Source organism: Antennarius striatus, chromosome 12 (genome assembly GCF_040054535.1).
Source record: "Antennarius striatus isolate MH-2024 chromosome 12, ASM4005453v1, whole genome shotgun sequence".
Classification (NCBI taxonomy): Eukaryota; Metazoa; Chordata; class Actinopteri; order Lophiiformes; family Antennariidae; genus Antennarius; species Antennarius striatus.
In genome coordinates, this window is record NC_090787.1 from 6,953,616 (window position 1) to 6,970,124 (window position 16,509).

Genomic DNA, 16,509 nt, shown 5'->3' on the forward strand with positions numbered 1-16,509 from the left:
TTTATGTATTCTGTTGGCGATGCCGAAAACCTCGGGAAGAACACAGTATGTAGAGCTGTTCATAAAGTCACGGGGGCTACAATCACATGCCATAACGAAAAGTGTCGTACACACATACATTTATAGAAAACGCAAATGTTACTGTTGTCAGATATACAAGGGCAGTCATAGTGGGGAAGTAATATTATAATGGCACTAACTTCCGCATTGACACAGATTTTGTGCCAGCGATCCTTGCGCCGTTTGGCAGCTGCAACTGTGTTGCTTTTTGCCTTGATTATTGATTTGTATTGCTCGTATTTATTAATTATTATTGTTTGCTCCTCCGTTGTGAAATATGCGGCTCAGGCCGGTTTGTTGCATGTTTGCGATTGGTCGCATGCAGCAAACTCCGCCCTTTTTATCTGAGCGCGCACAGATCTAGAGTGGACATGCCTGAATTGAATTAGTGAGATGATAGCCGGCTTTATGGTACAAAAAATCCGGAGGGCGGATGCCTCGGTAAGTGAAGCCAGATAAGTAAGAGGAAGCCCGGCTAGGTTAATCAAGCTTTAAGGTACAGGCCTCAGGTGTTGGCTGGCATCTTGTGGTGACAGCAAAGAAGTGCTTGTGGTTACATCTGCATCTTCATGTGTGTTTCATTAGATTTTCTTTTTTGTAAATCTGTGGCCTGTTGCAGGAATTTTAGGACTGTCATTCCCATATGAGGGCCTGCCCCTTTGGAAGATTGAGCCGATGGCTGTGCTTTCCTGAACCCCAGGTTGCACCCTCCACAGAGTTGGCTGAACTCTGAGGAGGATAAGCCTACTTTCATAGAGGTCAGGGGTCAAAGTGTTAACATCGACTCAAGTGCAACACAAAATTGAAATACTGAGACATGACCATTTGCTACTACTTTATACTAGAACTCAGCGCTTACTTCACTAATTTGTGCACCATTTCATTTATTTATAAACTTCGATTAGATTAAAATTGTGCAAGATCTCAAATCTCAAATCAGACTGTAAGTACTCTCAATCTGTCTATCAACAGACTGATTATTTCATGTATAGAAATATAGTCTTGCATTTAACCTTCAGATTTAACCCTAGATCCCCTATGAGTTTACCTGTGATGGGATGCTCCAAAGAGTCAACATCCTAATCAAAAAACAGGTGAGAAAAATTGGTTTAGGTTCTTGGAAAAGGATAGAAATGTCATAAGAAAAATGAAAAATGCGTTGTTGTTTTTTTCAATTTGCTCTCGTTGTTGCTTCAGGACTTCTGCTATAATATGGGGGGCTGGCCTCCACTGAGCGCGTTTCAGGTTGTGAAGGCAGAGATCAACACATCCTGTAAACAGGCTTGTCAGAATAAGGGGCTAATCTGCGAACCTGCCTTCTTCCCACATTTAACAATGCCAGACAGTTTGCCAGGTAAGGCCACGCTTTGAATCCGGTCATAAATCGTATTGTAACTTAGTTCCATGTCTTTCTGTGTGTGGGATGTTGGGTTTCACATATGAAACTAAAATTAGTGAGTATTTACAATTTGGCAAACACCACATTCATCAACTCCTCAAAGCATTCGTTCCATCTGACCAGTACCCTGCTGGCACCAGTATTTACATATGTAGCATATGAAACATACATATTCACATTTGATAAACATATTAACATTTATTATATTATCAACTATTTATAATTTACAATTTACATTATCACTACAGGCTACAAACTACAGGTTGCTGATTACATTGGTCATCATCCTGCTTTCGAATTTGATGTTCTCTGAGTGGTCTGCTGGGAGGATTGCTGGTTGTATAACCTGATGGCCGCGAGCAGAAGGATCTGCATACATATCTACATACATTCTGTCATGACACGTGATATGGACTGAGGCTCAGTAAAACACATGTAAGTTGAGTCAGCTGAAATAAACTGATTGCACAAACAAACAGTCATGCTATTTTCTTCATGTCTGTCTTTTTCCAGGGTTTAACTGTCTGGTTGTGCTTTTTTTTGGGATTTTCCATTCTTTCCAGTGCAGAAATCTTGAAGAACCATCCTGAAGTCTGGGTTTTGGATTCCACTATCGGAGTCATCATTTGATTCATCATGGCGGTGTGTGGTTTGAAGTAAGAGGAATTCACAGCAGTTTCAAGTTTATCTTTGTTGGGCCTGTTGATAAGAAATATTTTCCAGTGAGAATGTTTGAACCAATGGACCAAGCAACTGCTCGTATCTCAAAAAACCTGTATGTTGAGTTGCTTGTTTGTCAAGGTATTACTGTAAGTCTTTCAAGAAATAAGGAAATGTTGTGCCTTGTTACATTACTGACCTGCTGAGGACAGTACGGTGTACTTAGATAAAAAGAGTCTATCATGAAGAAAAAAAGGAGCCTGGAGGAGAGAATGTCTCTCTGCTTCTGCTTTACTTTTTACAGTGGTATAGAATACCATAGATATCATTGGTATTAAAGATGCTGTAACATTTATTTGCGAAAAAGAAGTATGATGTCTCCTTGTCAAAGGCTTTTATTAATAATGTTTTATCCTGTATCAGTGATATCATATGCTTTTGAGATCAATATGACACTTTCTCAAGTCCAACTGGTGCTGCATAACACTGTCATAATAGCCCTTATACATCTGTTACTCTACCTTTTTGTGTGTAGTACCATTTGTCCTCACTTCTCTCTCATAAACATGCTTTGCATAAGGCTATTTGGTCCTTAATGAAATCTCTGCAGGGGCAAATACGAGTGAAGGACTCATGAGATCTCACGCAGCTGAAGAGCAGAGCATCCGACTGGAAGAGGCAGTGATTATTTTTTTTGTTGTAGGCTGGAGGCACCAAGTAGAGGTTTGAAAGCTCTGATGTTTCACATGTTACACCATAACTGAAAAACAAACATACAAACATTAACACAAAGCACAGAAGATAATGAACTGAAATATCTCCAGAAAGAGACCTTATATTTACTCCATAATAACTTTTAATTTGAAAACAATGTTCACGATTCTTATATAAAAATGACTGTGAATGTGGTGTTTGCCAAATTGTAAATACTCAATTATTGCAGTTTCATATGTGAAACCCAACATCCCACACACAGAAAGACATGGAATAAGGTACAATACGATTTATGACCGGATTCAAAGCGTGGCCTTACCTGGCAAACTGTCTGGCATTGTTAAGATGTGGGAAGAAGGCAGGTTCGCAGATGAGCCCCTTATTCTGACAAGCCTGTTTACAGGATGTGTTGATCTCTGCCTTCACAACCTGAAGTGCGCTCAGTGGAGGCCAGCCCCCCATATTGTAGCAGAAGTCCTGAAGCAACAAGAACAAAATGAGAAGAAAGAGCATTTTTCTCATAACATTTCTATCCTTTTCCCAGAACCTAAACCAGCTTTTCTCACCTGTTTTTCGATTAGGATGTTGACTCTTTGGAGCATCCCTTCACAGGTAAACTCATAGGGGATGTAGGGCTCAATCTGAAGGGCAAGTGCAAAAACTATGATTCTATATATGAAATAATCAGTCTGGTGATAGACAGATAGATAGTACTTACAGTCTGATTTAAGATAGCAGTAAGAGCTCTCTCCACATCTGTTAAGTTGTGCATATCTACCGTCCATACATAGGGCTCTCCTATGGACTCGGCATAAGGATGCTGGGACATCAACTGAAGAATTGATTTTTCAGTTTGATTAACTTGTTTGAATGAATCCACAATGTAAAAAGAAGTCAATCACATATCCTGTGCCATGCATTATATCTAATGGCTCTGGACTAATTGAAGCTGGCAAAAGTAATGGTGCACAAATTAGTTAAGTACATGCTGAGTTCTAGTATAAAGTAGGATCAAATGGAAATATTCAAGTTATGTCTATTTAAAATTTGTGCTGCACTTGATTCGATGTTAACACTTTGACCTCTGACCTCTCTGAATGTAGGCTTTTCACTGAAAAACTTCGAGTTCAGCCGACTCTGTGGAGGGTGCAACCTGGGGTTCAGGAAAGCACAGCCATTGGCTAATGCTTCCAAAGGGGCAGGGCCCTCATATGGAAATGACAGTCCTACAAACACCTGCAACAGGCCACAGATGAAAAAAGAAATCTAATGAAACACACATGAAGATGCAGCAATAACCACATGCACTTCTTTGCTGTCACCACAAGATGCCAGCCAACACCTGGATGATGATACTGACATCAGCATCGTCACAGCACACCCAAGTGTTACAAAGCATTAGAAGCACAGATTTAATAAGTGACCTAGTAAAGTATATTTTTAATCCCCAGACCTTACATAGAAAATGAAAAAGATCAGTATTTTTTATTTTTTGTAATAAAGTGACATCAAAAATTAGAAAGTAGCGTAGATCATTGAAATGAAGGGACATGGTGTGAATCAATCAATATATCAGATGCTCACCTTGCTCTGCCTCAACAGGCTATGTACCTCAGAGCCCTTGATGATACCATGGTTTTTCACATAGCTGGGAATGGGAGCACTTTTGTCAACAGTCCCATGAATGTCCAGGTACTTATGGATGACGTCCAGCACAGCCTCTTTATCCTACATTACAATGACAGAAGAAACCAAGTAAACTGCAAGCAAGCAGACAAGCCATACATGTATGATATTAAACCTTGTTTTTTTTTCTCAATAATCTAATTGTTACCTTCCAAAATGTGGCACTTTTTCCATATACAAGTGCCTGTTGGGCTCTACTGGTGGACCTGAGCTGCGACCCCACGAGAGACTGCACAGTAAATCCCAGGAATGTGTTGTCAGGTGTGTGAGCTGTTACCAATAAGACAATACTCATTAAATAAGATATGGGGTAGAAAAGTAAGGCTTGGATTAGAAATTGTTTCCGTCTTTTCTTCGATAAATTCAGACAATTTAGTGAAGATCTACAAAGACAGTATACTCCAAGATTAGTTGTTGGTAAAGGTAAAGAATAGCAAACACACGGAACATGGTGTAGAACTGCTTTAGGAGAATGTTCAGGCTGCCATATGGACTGTAAAGGTCGTGCCTTTTGACCCAAGCTGCATGATTGAAGTCAGCCTCTGTGCCAAAACTGTCCAGCACACGCATCATACACCTAGTTGACACACAAAGGTACACAGGTACAGTCACGGTAACTCAGGTATAATGACAATAATGCATATTCACACTTCATTAAGACATTTCATATATCATGAGATCTCCCTAAATGATAAAATGGTAAACTGTCGTCTGAATGCCCAGTACTGAGTTTTGACTAAATTATCTATCTTTTGCTTTAAAGGTGTACTCAAAAAAAAATATGATTTAAGATGTGCAACGCTCCTCGCTCCCTGGCAGTAGTAACACCTGTGCACATAAAATCACTCTTACACAACTGACAAGTATGTTGACATCATATAATAGGGACCCAAGAGACTCACTGATATCTCATCCAACTGTCACTTAGTAATACTTCGATCTGTCGAAGGCCAATAATGTCTGTATATATCAGGCTCAACTCCACTGAAGGCTGAGATGGACACACGCTGGTGTTTGTCCTGACAAATCTGGACAGAGAGATAAACAGAATCATGGGTGCACAGGAACAGAGTGGGAATTTATGAACAGGTGAAACTAATACAGTAAAAATGTTAAACTGTCTAAAGCACTTGGTCTGTGATTCATAGAATGCCCACAACATAAAGGCCCCTGCTGTGTGTATACCTACTTCTTGAATTCAGGTAAGGAGGCTGAGAGGTGAACATGGTGACCCAGGATGTGAAGGGTGGAAATGAGGTCACTCCACTGGACAAGTTCACCAAGAGGGCCCCCCGTGAAGGCATTCTCCGCCATATGAGTATTTGCTTCTCTTGTAATAAATCCGGGATGCACCAAAATCTTGTGGGTGAAAATATACTTACAGTATAGTGTTTTCATTTCAGAGGATATTCTTTTCTGGATTAAAAAATTGTCTACATTAACTGTTTATCTCTCAGTATGACTGTAGTAACTAGAAATTAACAGGTTGTTACGTTCAACCTCAGACCGTAAGAAACAATTAGAGAAATTCCCACTGATGAAACTTATTTTCTCTTTGCATCAATTAAAGTTAAAGCTGTGAATGCTACATAAGTTATTGAATCAAATGTCGTGGCTGTATTATGAATAACACCTTTAAATGTGATAACTTTGCACTTTAACTTTATCTTTTCAAATTAAACCACAAAGACGTAAAAATGTGATTGAATGATACCATAATGCAGTTTGAAAGCAATTAAAACATCAATTATACTTAAATTTACTTTGCGTATCAGTTTACATTTTGTAGAATACTAGTGTGCAAAAGTGGAATTTTATCCAGTTTAAAAGTTCCTGCACTCTTCTGGTGCCCCAGTCATGAGGGGGGAAAAACAGCCCCTCTTTTTTTTTGCTGCTGTAACAGACATGGTTCGGACCCAAAAGCAGTACAAATGAGATGAGGTCCAAAAAGGCCAAAGCACCAGTAACCAGCACCAGCAAATAGGAAGTATGCCACCTCAAACACACACACACACACACACACACACACACACACACACACACACACACACACACACACACACACAGGCACGAAAAAGTTTTCTATTCACTCCAACAATGAATCAATTCTAATAAAAAGGAAACTTGTTTTTTACTATGTGGGTGTGAAAAACAGGTTTCTTGTCTACAAGAAACACCCACAAACTCTTCTGTTTGTGGTTTTGAAAAACAAGTTTCCTTTTTTTTCACACCCACAAACACTGCATGTTTGTGGTGAGTGTTAGAAAAAAATCCCACTGACATACAACAGTGACTGAGGATGGTTGAATTTCCTGGAGTGTCAATCATTGTTGCAGTACAAAAACAACAAGGGGAGTCTTATTACATGTTTAGCTGTCCTCTCTGTGAGATTGTATTTGGCTGAAAAAGATCGTCCAGCCTCGACCCAAATATCTTCCATACTGCTAATTCTTTGATGAATCCATTTAAACTCAATTCTTCCTTCCATGGCGGGATATAGACCTTTCAGACTGTCTCGTATCACTGCATGCCCTGCCCCCATCTGAAAACAAACAAAGCACAAGGCATCTTTCAGAGTAGTGGCAAACCTAAATATCTATCAGCCACCAACACCCAGCATTGGCCTCCATCCCAGGAAACTGAAGCAAACCAACTCACAAGGGTGGGACAAGAACTCCTTTACAAATGGCAATGACTCCTAACAAGACTCATTGTCTTGGTTTGGGTACGTTTGTTTGTTCAAACTGTCATACCTTGACATACGAGTGGCTTGACAAATTTTTTTGAGATACACGTCATTGCTCGGTCCATATTTTTGTATGCATATCTATTGTTTGATAAAAATATATATATTCGCAATTTAGGGGGTTTGAAAGCTTTTTTTACAAGGCTGGAATGCATTAAAATTACTTGTTATTTTCAGTGGGTAAAAAAATATTTGAGCTACAAGTGGTTTTGTTTTTTCTGTATAAGTATCGGGTATGAGTATTTCTCTACCAGTCAATTAGAACTGAAGAAACCTCCTGGATGTAAGCTTAAATTTGCTCAACCAACCTTTTTTTGTTCTATTTACCTTGACCTGGATGACTGAGACCCCACATAAAATATGCTTGTTTTGTATTCATCGGTCTTACACTACCTTTGTGTTTTGTGCTGCAGCAGGGAGGATATTTCTTCCTGGAAGAACAGGACACCAGGACTCTATCTTAACAAAACATAGACATGGAAAGAGGGGCTGTTAAACCTGAACAAGAACTAAAACATTTCCACACTGTCTGTGATGCAAAGTAATTTGCATATTCTGTTAAAGCCTTGAGAATACACCAGATACGCTGGGCATTGGTTTGTCAGTAACAGTATGTAAACTGCATTTGAATATCCAGTATGTTTTCTTAGAATGTCAGTTCCCTTTCATTCATATTACCACTATGTTCTGCTTTTTACAATTAAGTTTACAGTGTTTTCCTTGATTGTATTGCACTTTACACCAGGATACTAATACGATAGAATGCTGTTCAGATTTCATTGTGAATTTGCATCCAGATTTTAATGTTGATGTGATAGGACAGCTTTTGTACCTCACTGAGATAGATAAGGATGGAGCACATAGAGCCATTCACACCATGACGTTTGTAGCATGGATCAGATCTCCAATTTGCCTTCAGTAGCTGGAGAGCCAAAACGAAAACAAAATAATAAATAAAAAAATATTACAGTCAGTGTTTTCCATCCGAAATAATGAAACTTGCATGCACCTCAGTAAGTTCAGTGCACAAACAGGTGGAATATTTACGCCTGCTTATGCTTGAACTTTGACACAAATAGATAAAAAAGAAAATGAGGAAAAGAAAGAATTTAGCTTTAAAATTTAGCGACATGTTAGAAAAACGTGGCACATTGACGCAGTGGGTAGCGCTGTCGCTGTCCAAATCTTGTTCACGGTTTACCAGCTGACTATGGGCAGAGGCTGGTTATACCTAATAAATAATACATGGACATATTCACTTGCTTGTCTAGTTTTTTGTTGTGAACCCAAAAATATAATTAGCTGGTTGCCAAAAAATATGTAGTGACACAACACTGTATTCCATTCATGACTAATATCATCTTTCCATCATCTGAGGTTCTTAACTGCTATATTGTATGACAGCATTTCTGTTGTTGTACAATCCCCAGCAAAAAAACAAATACAAAAATAGGTTTAAAATGCTTATTAAAGACCAGTATACAATAAAATCACATAAATTGTGGGCTGCATAATACAATCTCAATAACTTATTATTTATTGTGATTTTATTATTAAAATAAAAATAACTCGCCAACTCTCATGGATGTTATCATTAGGACAACAATAGAAAAATGGATTGCAAGTACCTCAATTTTCATATCACAGTGTGGGTATCCTTCCGTTGGTGGCAATGTGCAGTCTTCACCATCTTTGTTTTAAACATATAAGAGACATGTAGCAACAAAACCTGTAGCTTCAACTAGATTTAACATTGTAGGAAACTTTGGTAGAAGTCAGTAGCAACTTGTTAAAGATCCAAAATGATAGATAGATAGATAGATAGATAGATAGATAGATAGATAGATAGATAGATAGATAGATAGATAGATAGATAGATAGATAGATAGATAGATAGATAGATAGATAGATAGATTGATTGATTGATTGATTGATTGATTGATTGATTGATTGATCCCAAAGTAGGAAATTTATATTTTTATTAACAGTTTTATGATTGGCCCTGAAGCCCCCAAATTACATATTAAGTTTATTTCCTACAAGGATTCATTATTGGATTGGTAGGGATACAGTCATGTGAAACAATTATGACACTCCATTAAATAATCAGCTCTTTATTAAGAAATTCTGTGATATGTTTGAAGGGTTTGTTGCATGTACAGCCTGTTTCAAATCATCCTACAGCATCTCAATGGGGTTAAGATCTGGGCTTTCATTGTGGATTCTATATGGTGAGCTTGGCCATGTCCTAATGCAACAAAGCATCCCAAACCATGACTCATAGTTGGTATGAGATTCTTTTTTTGGATTGCTGTATTTGATTCATGCCAACATTTTCTTCTACTCTGGTGTCCAAATAATTCAAGTCTAGACTCATTTGTCCAAAGAACATTATTCTAGAAGTTATGGTCTCTGGCAAACTTTAGTCTGGCCTTCATGCTCTTTGGATCTCACCATGGTGCTTCAACATGGATCTCACTTCAACAATCAGGGTACACCAAAATAAATGTCTGAAGTTGAAATAGGGCAAGGCTCCTTCATAATGCCAGATAATGATGTTCTGATCATGTGCACCTGAGGCCTGTACCATAAAGCTTGATGAACCTAGCCGGGCTTCCTCTTGCTTATCTCGCTTCACTTACCGAGACATCCGCCCTCCGGATTTTCGGTACCATAAAGCCGGCTATCAACTCAATAATTCAATTCAGGCTTGTCCACTCTAGATCTGTGCGCGCTCACATAAAAAGGGCGGAGTTTGCTGCATGCGACCAATCGCAAACATGCAACAAACCGGCCCGAGCCGCATATTTCACAACGGATGAGCAAACAATAATTAATAAATACGAGCAATACAAATCAATAATCCAGGCAAAAAGCAATACAGTTGCAGCTGCCAAACGGTGCAAGGATCGCTGGCACAAAATTGCCGACTGTGTCAATGCGGAAGTTAGTTCCATTATAATATTACTTCCCCACTATGACTGCCCTTGTATATCTGACTACAGTAACATTTGTGTGTTCTATAAATGTATGTGTGTACGACATTTGTCGTTATGGCATGTGATTGTAGCCCCTGTGACTTTATGAACAGCTCTACATACTGGGTTCTTCCCGAGGTTTTCGGCATCGCCAACAGAATACATAAAAGTACCTATGAATGAATGAATCAATCCATGATTTACTTAAACAAGTAATTGATTAATGGCATTTTATCTGTGGCTCGCTTGTAACCCATCCAACGAGGGATTTAAGGACATCATAATAATTACGAACATCACTAAGAAATATATTAGCTGTGGCAAAGAACCTCAGTGGAACCACAGCACGTGGTTGCAGTGCGTTACATTACTGATGTAAGGCTCCAGCAGCTGACAGATGTAATGTAACCCCTCTCCCCAAAACCTGTACCTTTCGTGAAGTGATTGTTCAGGCAATTCGAAGGGATTACAGCAATCTCTAAATATTCTCTCGTGCCTGAGCGCTCTTCGCACAAGCTGCTTACCAAGATCCACGTGTTCTCATAAATCGGACAGCCCATTTTCCAAGAGAACTGATTGGTCAGTAGGTGGGGCTGTTACACCCACTGAGCTCTTACCTGAACTTATCCTGCTCTGGAGCAGGTTAGGTGTTCAGCATACAGTAGGTTGCCGCGACAACGTAGCCCCATAGAAAGTCAGCCACCTTTATGGTTTTTAGTGTTTTTGAAGCACTTTAGTTCTTTCATCTAATGGAAAATTGTAAAATGTTTGAATGTGATTAAAGTGTTTTTTCAAACCCCCCCCAAAGAAATCTTTCTTTCTTTCCTTCTTTCTTTCTTTCTTTCTTTCTTTCTTTCTCAGCCTCAATTTTGTCCCTGGAGAGCCGCCACTTCTCCTTTCTTACCCTGAAGGTGGACTGACTGACAAAGACAGTTTGGCATATTTTACAAACTGTCACTCAAATCTGTTCTATACATAGTACAAGGAATTTTTTATTTTAAAAGAAGAGCTATGCCAATGAAAATGTGTTTAAGACAATAGTATTTATTTATAATTTTATACTATTTCACTGAAGATGTAACACCTAAGTGTGTTTTGTGCACTGACTAATCTGAAAATGATGTTCAGAAAGTCTTGGAAACAAAAGAGGAGGTGAAAAACGATTTAAAGCAAAGATAAGATTGAGAAAGCAAGATAGGAATAATTAAATCTTAGAGATGTAAAAGACATGGTGGCGGCACCTGTTTTCCTCATCGACGCTACATTGTTGAGTCGCATCACATCCATGGACACCAATTCAGTTTTAAACTTAAACAAGACAAAACAAAAAGTTGCGCATCAAAAAAAAGAAGACTGTCTTTAAGGTTTTGTTTGTAAAAAGCAGACACAACAGCATGAATATGGTATATTTTAAATTTAATGGTTTTTTGGTTATTCGATTACATCAGTGACAATTGATTTATCATACTACCGATAAGCAGCTAATGATCAGTTCATGAATAAGTAAGGTAAATGAGTGATGATACAGACCAGGATGATGCAGGACAAAATCAAACACCAGGCGAAAGAGATGGTCAGTAAGGAGTATAAAATCTTCAGCTGCCTGTTATTCTTCATCATTCAAATGGGATCAGCTAGGAACTACAGTCAGGTGCTGGGTGGCACTTACTGAATGTCCACTTGGAAGGAAAATGAGGTAATTTCCATTAGATTATAATATAAACAATTCTGCCCCCCATGCTAGTGTGACAATAAGGTACGGGTAAAGAAATGCATCTGTGTTTGCAAGGAGAAATAGAATAAATAATGTCATACTGCAGGTTTGATTAAATGGTTACCACATTCACAACAAACATCCAAAGCAATGATGTTGACTAGGTCAAACCTGGAAGAGTTTTGACTACACCTTTCATTTCGTATAAAACACATAAAGTTGTAATGGAAGTCATAACACTTTAATCAGTCTCTCAGTATCTTTCTCATTTATTGTAGCACAATAAAAAGGTTATTACCATGTAATCAATAGTGAAGAACAGTAAAAACTCGAAGACTTACCAGTCTAATAGCAGGCACACGTAAAGGACTTGACAATTTCTCATTCTGTACAGGGAAATTCATTTAATCAGATATGTGGGTTGTTGTGTTCATTTGGTGCTGGTAATTATGTGACGCGTCTTTGCACAATTGGTTCACTAGTCCCCATTCCATTCCATTCACTCCATTCATTTCTTTATTATGAGGCAATTGTAATCAGAGCCAGATGCCGAGCCACATCAGAGACAAACTACCCCCTAATGCACACACCCACATAGTTAACATATCTTTTCAATCACATTAAACAGCTTTGGATAACCATGACTTGGATACTGAGAACCTACATAGACAACTTCCTTTTCAGTTAAACACTGTACAAAAGTGATCAGTTAAAAACAAGTGAATGTGCATTTCATACAGTCAGTATTAAACTAAGCATAGTTAATAACACCCTTAATATGAGGTTGGATTCCTCATTGTCACACTTGTAAATGGCAGGTGAAGGTGTTACAGGTCAGATAATGTGCTCCCGGCCTGGGATAACACAACTGGCTAGATTAGAATATAAAACAATGCGGCCCCATATGTTAGTGTGACAATAAGGTACGAGTAAAGAATTGCATCCATCTTGGCAAGAATGATGTAAAATAGCTAATTATAGAAATTATCACTCAAATATGTTCTATAGAGAATACATGGAAATTCTTATTTTAAATGTAGAGGTATGTCACTGAAAATGTGCTTTAAGACAATAATATTGAGTTATCAGAAATGCACATAGAAAAAATGTAGTACTGCAGACTTAATGAAATGATGACAAACATTCACAACAAACATGCAAATCAATGATGTTGAATAGTTCAAACCTGGAAGACTTTTGAATACACACTTAATTTGTTACAAAACACAGACAGTTGTAAAAGAAGTCATAACACTGAAATCAGTGTCTCAGTAAATTTTTCTCATTCATTGTAGCACAGCGGCATTATCAGGTTATTACCATGTAATCAAAGTTTTACCACACACACACACACACACACACACACACACACACACACACACACACACACACACACACACACACACACACACACACACACACACACACACACACACACACACAGACACAGGCACACACACACACACACACACACACACACACACACACACACACACACACACACACACACACACAAACACTCTGACATGATTGATATATTTGCAGTCAGATTATAACTTCCTCTTTATTTGATTACCTGAGATGAGTTTTCAGTTACAATACAAGTGAACAGGCTTTCCATACAAGCCACATTAAACTCGCTGCTAGTCGGCTTTTTGTCAATCTCTACCCAAAACTTTAATTTGGTTAAAGTGAATGGTCAGTAATAAAATATGATAATAATATAGAACAGGTTTTACTAAAAAAGGACAAAAGGAAAGAGTTGGCAAGGAGATCAGTGTGGGGATTGTTCACACTGATCATCAAGGTAACTTTTTGTACCCCCTCCCTGTGGGAGGGTTTGACTATAACCAGCTATTGTGGAAATGTCCTAGAACTCCTATGCACCTGAATCAGTAAATAGTCACTCACTTGTTACTAACAGTGCCTGAAAAGGCGACACAAACATTTTTTGAACGTTGTCAGGAAAAGTACATCAAGTGTTCCCCCATGGGAACTAAAACCCTTTCACAAAGCTTAGTGACTGTGGTTGTATGAGGTTGATGCAGTTTACTGCCACAACAAAGCAACATCACACAAAGGTACAACCGAGAAATAAATCTTAATCCTGATACCCGCTTCAAGGTATGAAACTCTAAACCCTCTTAATGAATTGGTACGGTTTATGGGTGAATTACGGGACATCAAGCTCCTCTGCCATCTGTTTGATGCTGTCATCTCAGGTTTCTTTTGTGTTGCCCATTGCTCTATGTGCACAAAGGCAATGCACTTTGCAGTTGGCAGAAAGCTTTTTTCTAAAGTAAACACTATTCAACTGAACTAAGACCAGTGTCTGCAAGAGAGGCTCATCCTGCACTCATTTACATGGAGGATGTTCAACAGGGTGTTGAGAACGAGAGCAGACAACAGTTTATCTGTTTTCACTGCATTAACGATGCAAAGATATTCACTCAAATAAGAGAAACTTTGTTTTTTTGAGGTGAGAGCTGAAACAATGGGCCAGACATATTTCTACCTCCTTCTGATGACACTCAGTTTTTTGTCATTTGGTGAAGACAAGAGCAAGGTTCTTTCTTTTGGCCCAGGAATCCATAGATTCTTTAGAGGCTCCTTGTATGAGTTTGTGAGTCACCAGCAAACTTTCGTCAGTGCCCAGGCTTGGTGTGGGAAACGTGAAGGACACCTTGTATTTATCAAAGATGGAGAAACTCAATATTTCCTTCAAAAACACTTGGACCCCAATAAGGACATATGGGTTGGGGCAGCATCCTCCAGTTCAACCTACCTTCTAAGTACACCAACTGATGAAGGTAATGTTTATTTTATCATAATCTACAGAAGCTTCGCTGATGCAGATGCTCATTGGTCTCTATAGTTCTCATTTGAATCAACTATATAGACTCAGATGAGGACGTAAACTTTGAAAAGTTGTGTCATGTGAGAGCAGATCAAAATCCAACAGACTAATTCCACTAGGCCCATTATAACCTATTTTACAGCAAACCAGCTGGTTCTGTGGGGGTTTTTTTATGCCTCAATAGAAAAAAGGTACTCAGGCGCAGCTGAAATGCTAAGTGAGTTTTTGCTTGTGGAGTTTGAAACTGATGTGGAGATCTGGTAACAAGTCATTACCTTATCAAGTATTTAATAACTCTGTCTGACATAGTAATGTTCAGATGAGGACAGCAGTGACAACTGTCCTGATTACAGTGATAACAATGAAACACACTCAGCATCATCCTTGAGAATAAATAAGGTTATTTAATGTGTTGCCCCACTGTTGTCTCCACAGGTAATGTTATGTTACTGTCACAGACTTCAACTTATATAGTAAATATCTTGATTTGCTTATACGTGGCCTTTTCCATTTTCAGGTCCTCTCTCTTGGTTGGATGGTTCACACATCACCTATTCCAGATGGGTGAGCAGACCAGAGCCGGGAGCAGCTTGTGGACACATATTGAGAGACTCAGGCTTCCAATGGAAAGCTACAACAAACTGCAATGTCAAACTAAATTTCATTTGTCAGTATGGTATGTGATCTACCTCAAAGCCTTGAGGTGAATCTGTCACCCACCTGATAAAACTAGCAGATGACAGTAATGTAGGCAGATGCAGAATCGAAGTTCATATTTACTGCAAAGCAGACTTCAGAGTACCAAGTAATCAGTCCAGTTTGACTACCTTGCACTGATTAGGAAATCTAATCAGTAAAGGTATTCAGGCAAGAAACAGGAATGCCTGAATGTAAGATGAAAACCAACTATCTGGCAGGGAACCGAACGCTGAGTAGAGTATATATAGTGACTGAGGAAACAAAGGTGAAGGGAATGAAAATCTTGGAGCGCAGAGAAGAGGAGAAAGCTCTGAAATTTTATTACTGTAATGCAGGAAGTGTTGACAGAAGTCATGACAGAATTATTCTATAATTAATCACCATTTTTTATTGCTTTCCTATTCATTATAGAGTCTGCAAGATTCACTGTATGTGGAAGTCGACACACTACTCTGCAGTGTCATTCAGGTCAAGTCTTGATGATAGACAACGGGTTCTACGGGCGCAACAAGATTCATTACTGTCGATCTGAATCCTCTCCACTGACAGCGCCCACACAGCTTCAATGTGGCTGGGTGGATGTTACCAAATCATTAGCAGGTAAAACACGCTCAACCTGTTTTTATTTTTTCACAAAACTGACACAAGTCAGCACCATTTGTGTCAAGTTAGTTGTCTTTTAAAGATAGTTTATGCTTTAATGTTCCCTACTCGAGACAATTAGTTATGGAAATTTTCCCATTCAAGAACTTTTATTTGATCGGCACAACAGTCACTCAATAAAAGTGTCTGAATAGAAATCCAAACTCAATCATGTGCTGTTTAATCTTTTTTTGAGGCAAGTGATTGCCAAATATCCCAAAGTAAACATCATCTCACAAATTACAATAAAATGAAGAGTAAAAGCCATATCAATGATATGCTTTCATTTTAGAGTAAATATTGACCCATGCATTTAACTGGCAACAGAAGCTAATCGTCCATTTATTTTTTTCA

The 16,509-nt window shown here is 38.6% G+C and overlaps 1 protein-coding gene across 1 annotated transcript; it reads right to left on the reverse strand.

The window, feature by feature from the left end:
* Positions 1-1,784: 1,784 nt before the first annotated feature.
* LOC137604997 (alpha-1,6-mannosylglycoprotein 6-beta-N-acetylglucosaminyltransferase A-like) lies at positions 1,785-12,340 on the reverse strand. The gene is made up of 18 exons (XM_068329306.1): positions 12,299-12,340; positions 11,774-11,922; positions 11,485-11,551; positions 8,894-8,955; positions 8,098-8,187; positions 7,659-7,724; positions 6,885-7,061; positions 5,709-5,878; positions 5,422-5,547; positions 4,963-5,096; positions 4,668-4,789; positions 4,418-4,561; positions 3,923-4,069; positions 3,552-3,665; positions 3,400-3,474; positions 3,153-3,310; positions 2,641-2,879; positions 1,785-2,158 (listed from the first exon to the last, which is right to left on the reverse strand). The coding sequence occupies exons 2-17, from the start codon at positions 11,861-11,863 to the stop codon at positions 2,678-2,680; spliced, it is 1,944 nt and encodes a 647-aa protein (XP_068185407.1). The 5' UTR covers positions 11,864-11,922; positions 12,299-12,340; the 3' UTR covers positions 1,785-2,158; positions 2,641-2,677.
* Positions 12,341-16,509: the final 4,169 nt, after the last annotated feature.

What these genes read in the sequence shown, in the direction of transcription:
- LOC137604997 (XM_068329306.1), bottom strand. Translation starts at nt 11,863, where the DNA reads ATGATGAAGAATAACAGGCAGCTGAAGATTTTATACTCCTTACTGACC. An exon ending in AAAAGCCTACATTCAGAGAG is followed by an intron (nt 3,666 to 3,922) that starts GTCAGAGGTCAA and finishes TCAATTCTTCAG; the next exon opens with TTGATGTCCCAGCATCCTTA. An exon ending in CTGCTATCTTAAATCAGACT is followed by an intron (nt 3,475 to 3,551) that starts GTAAGTACTATC and finishes CTTGCCCTTCAG; the next exon opens with ATTGAGCCCTACATCCCCTA.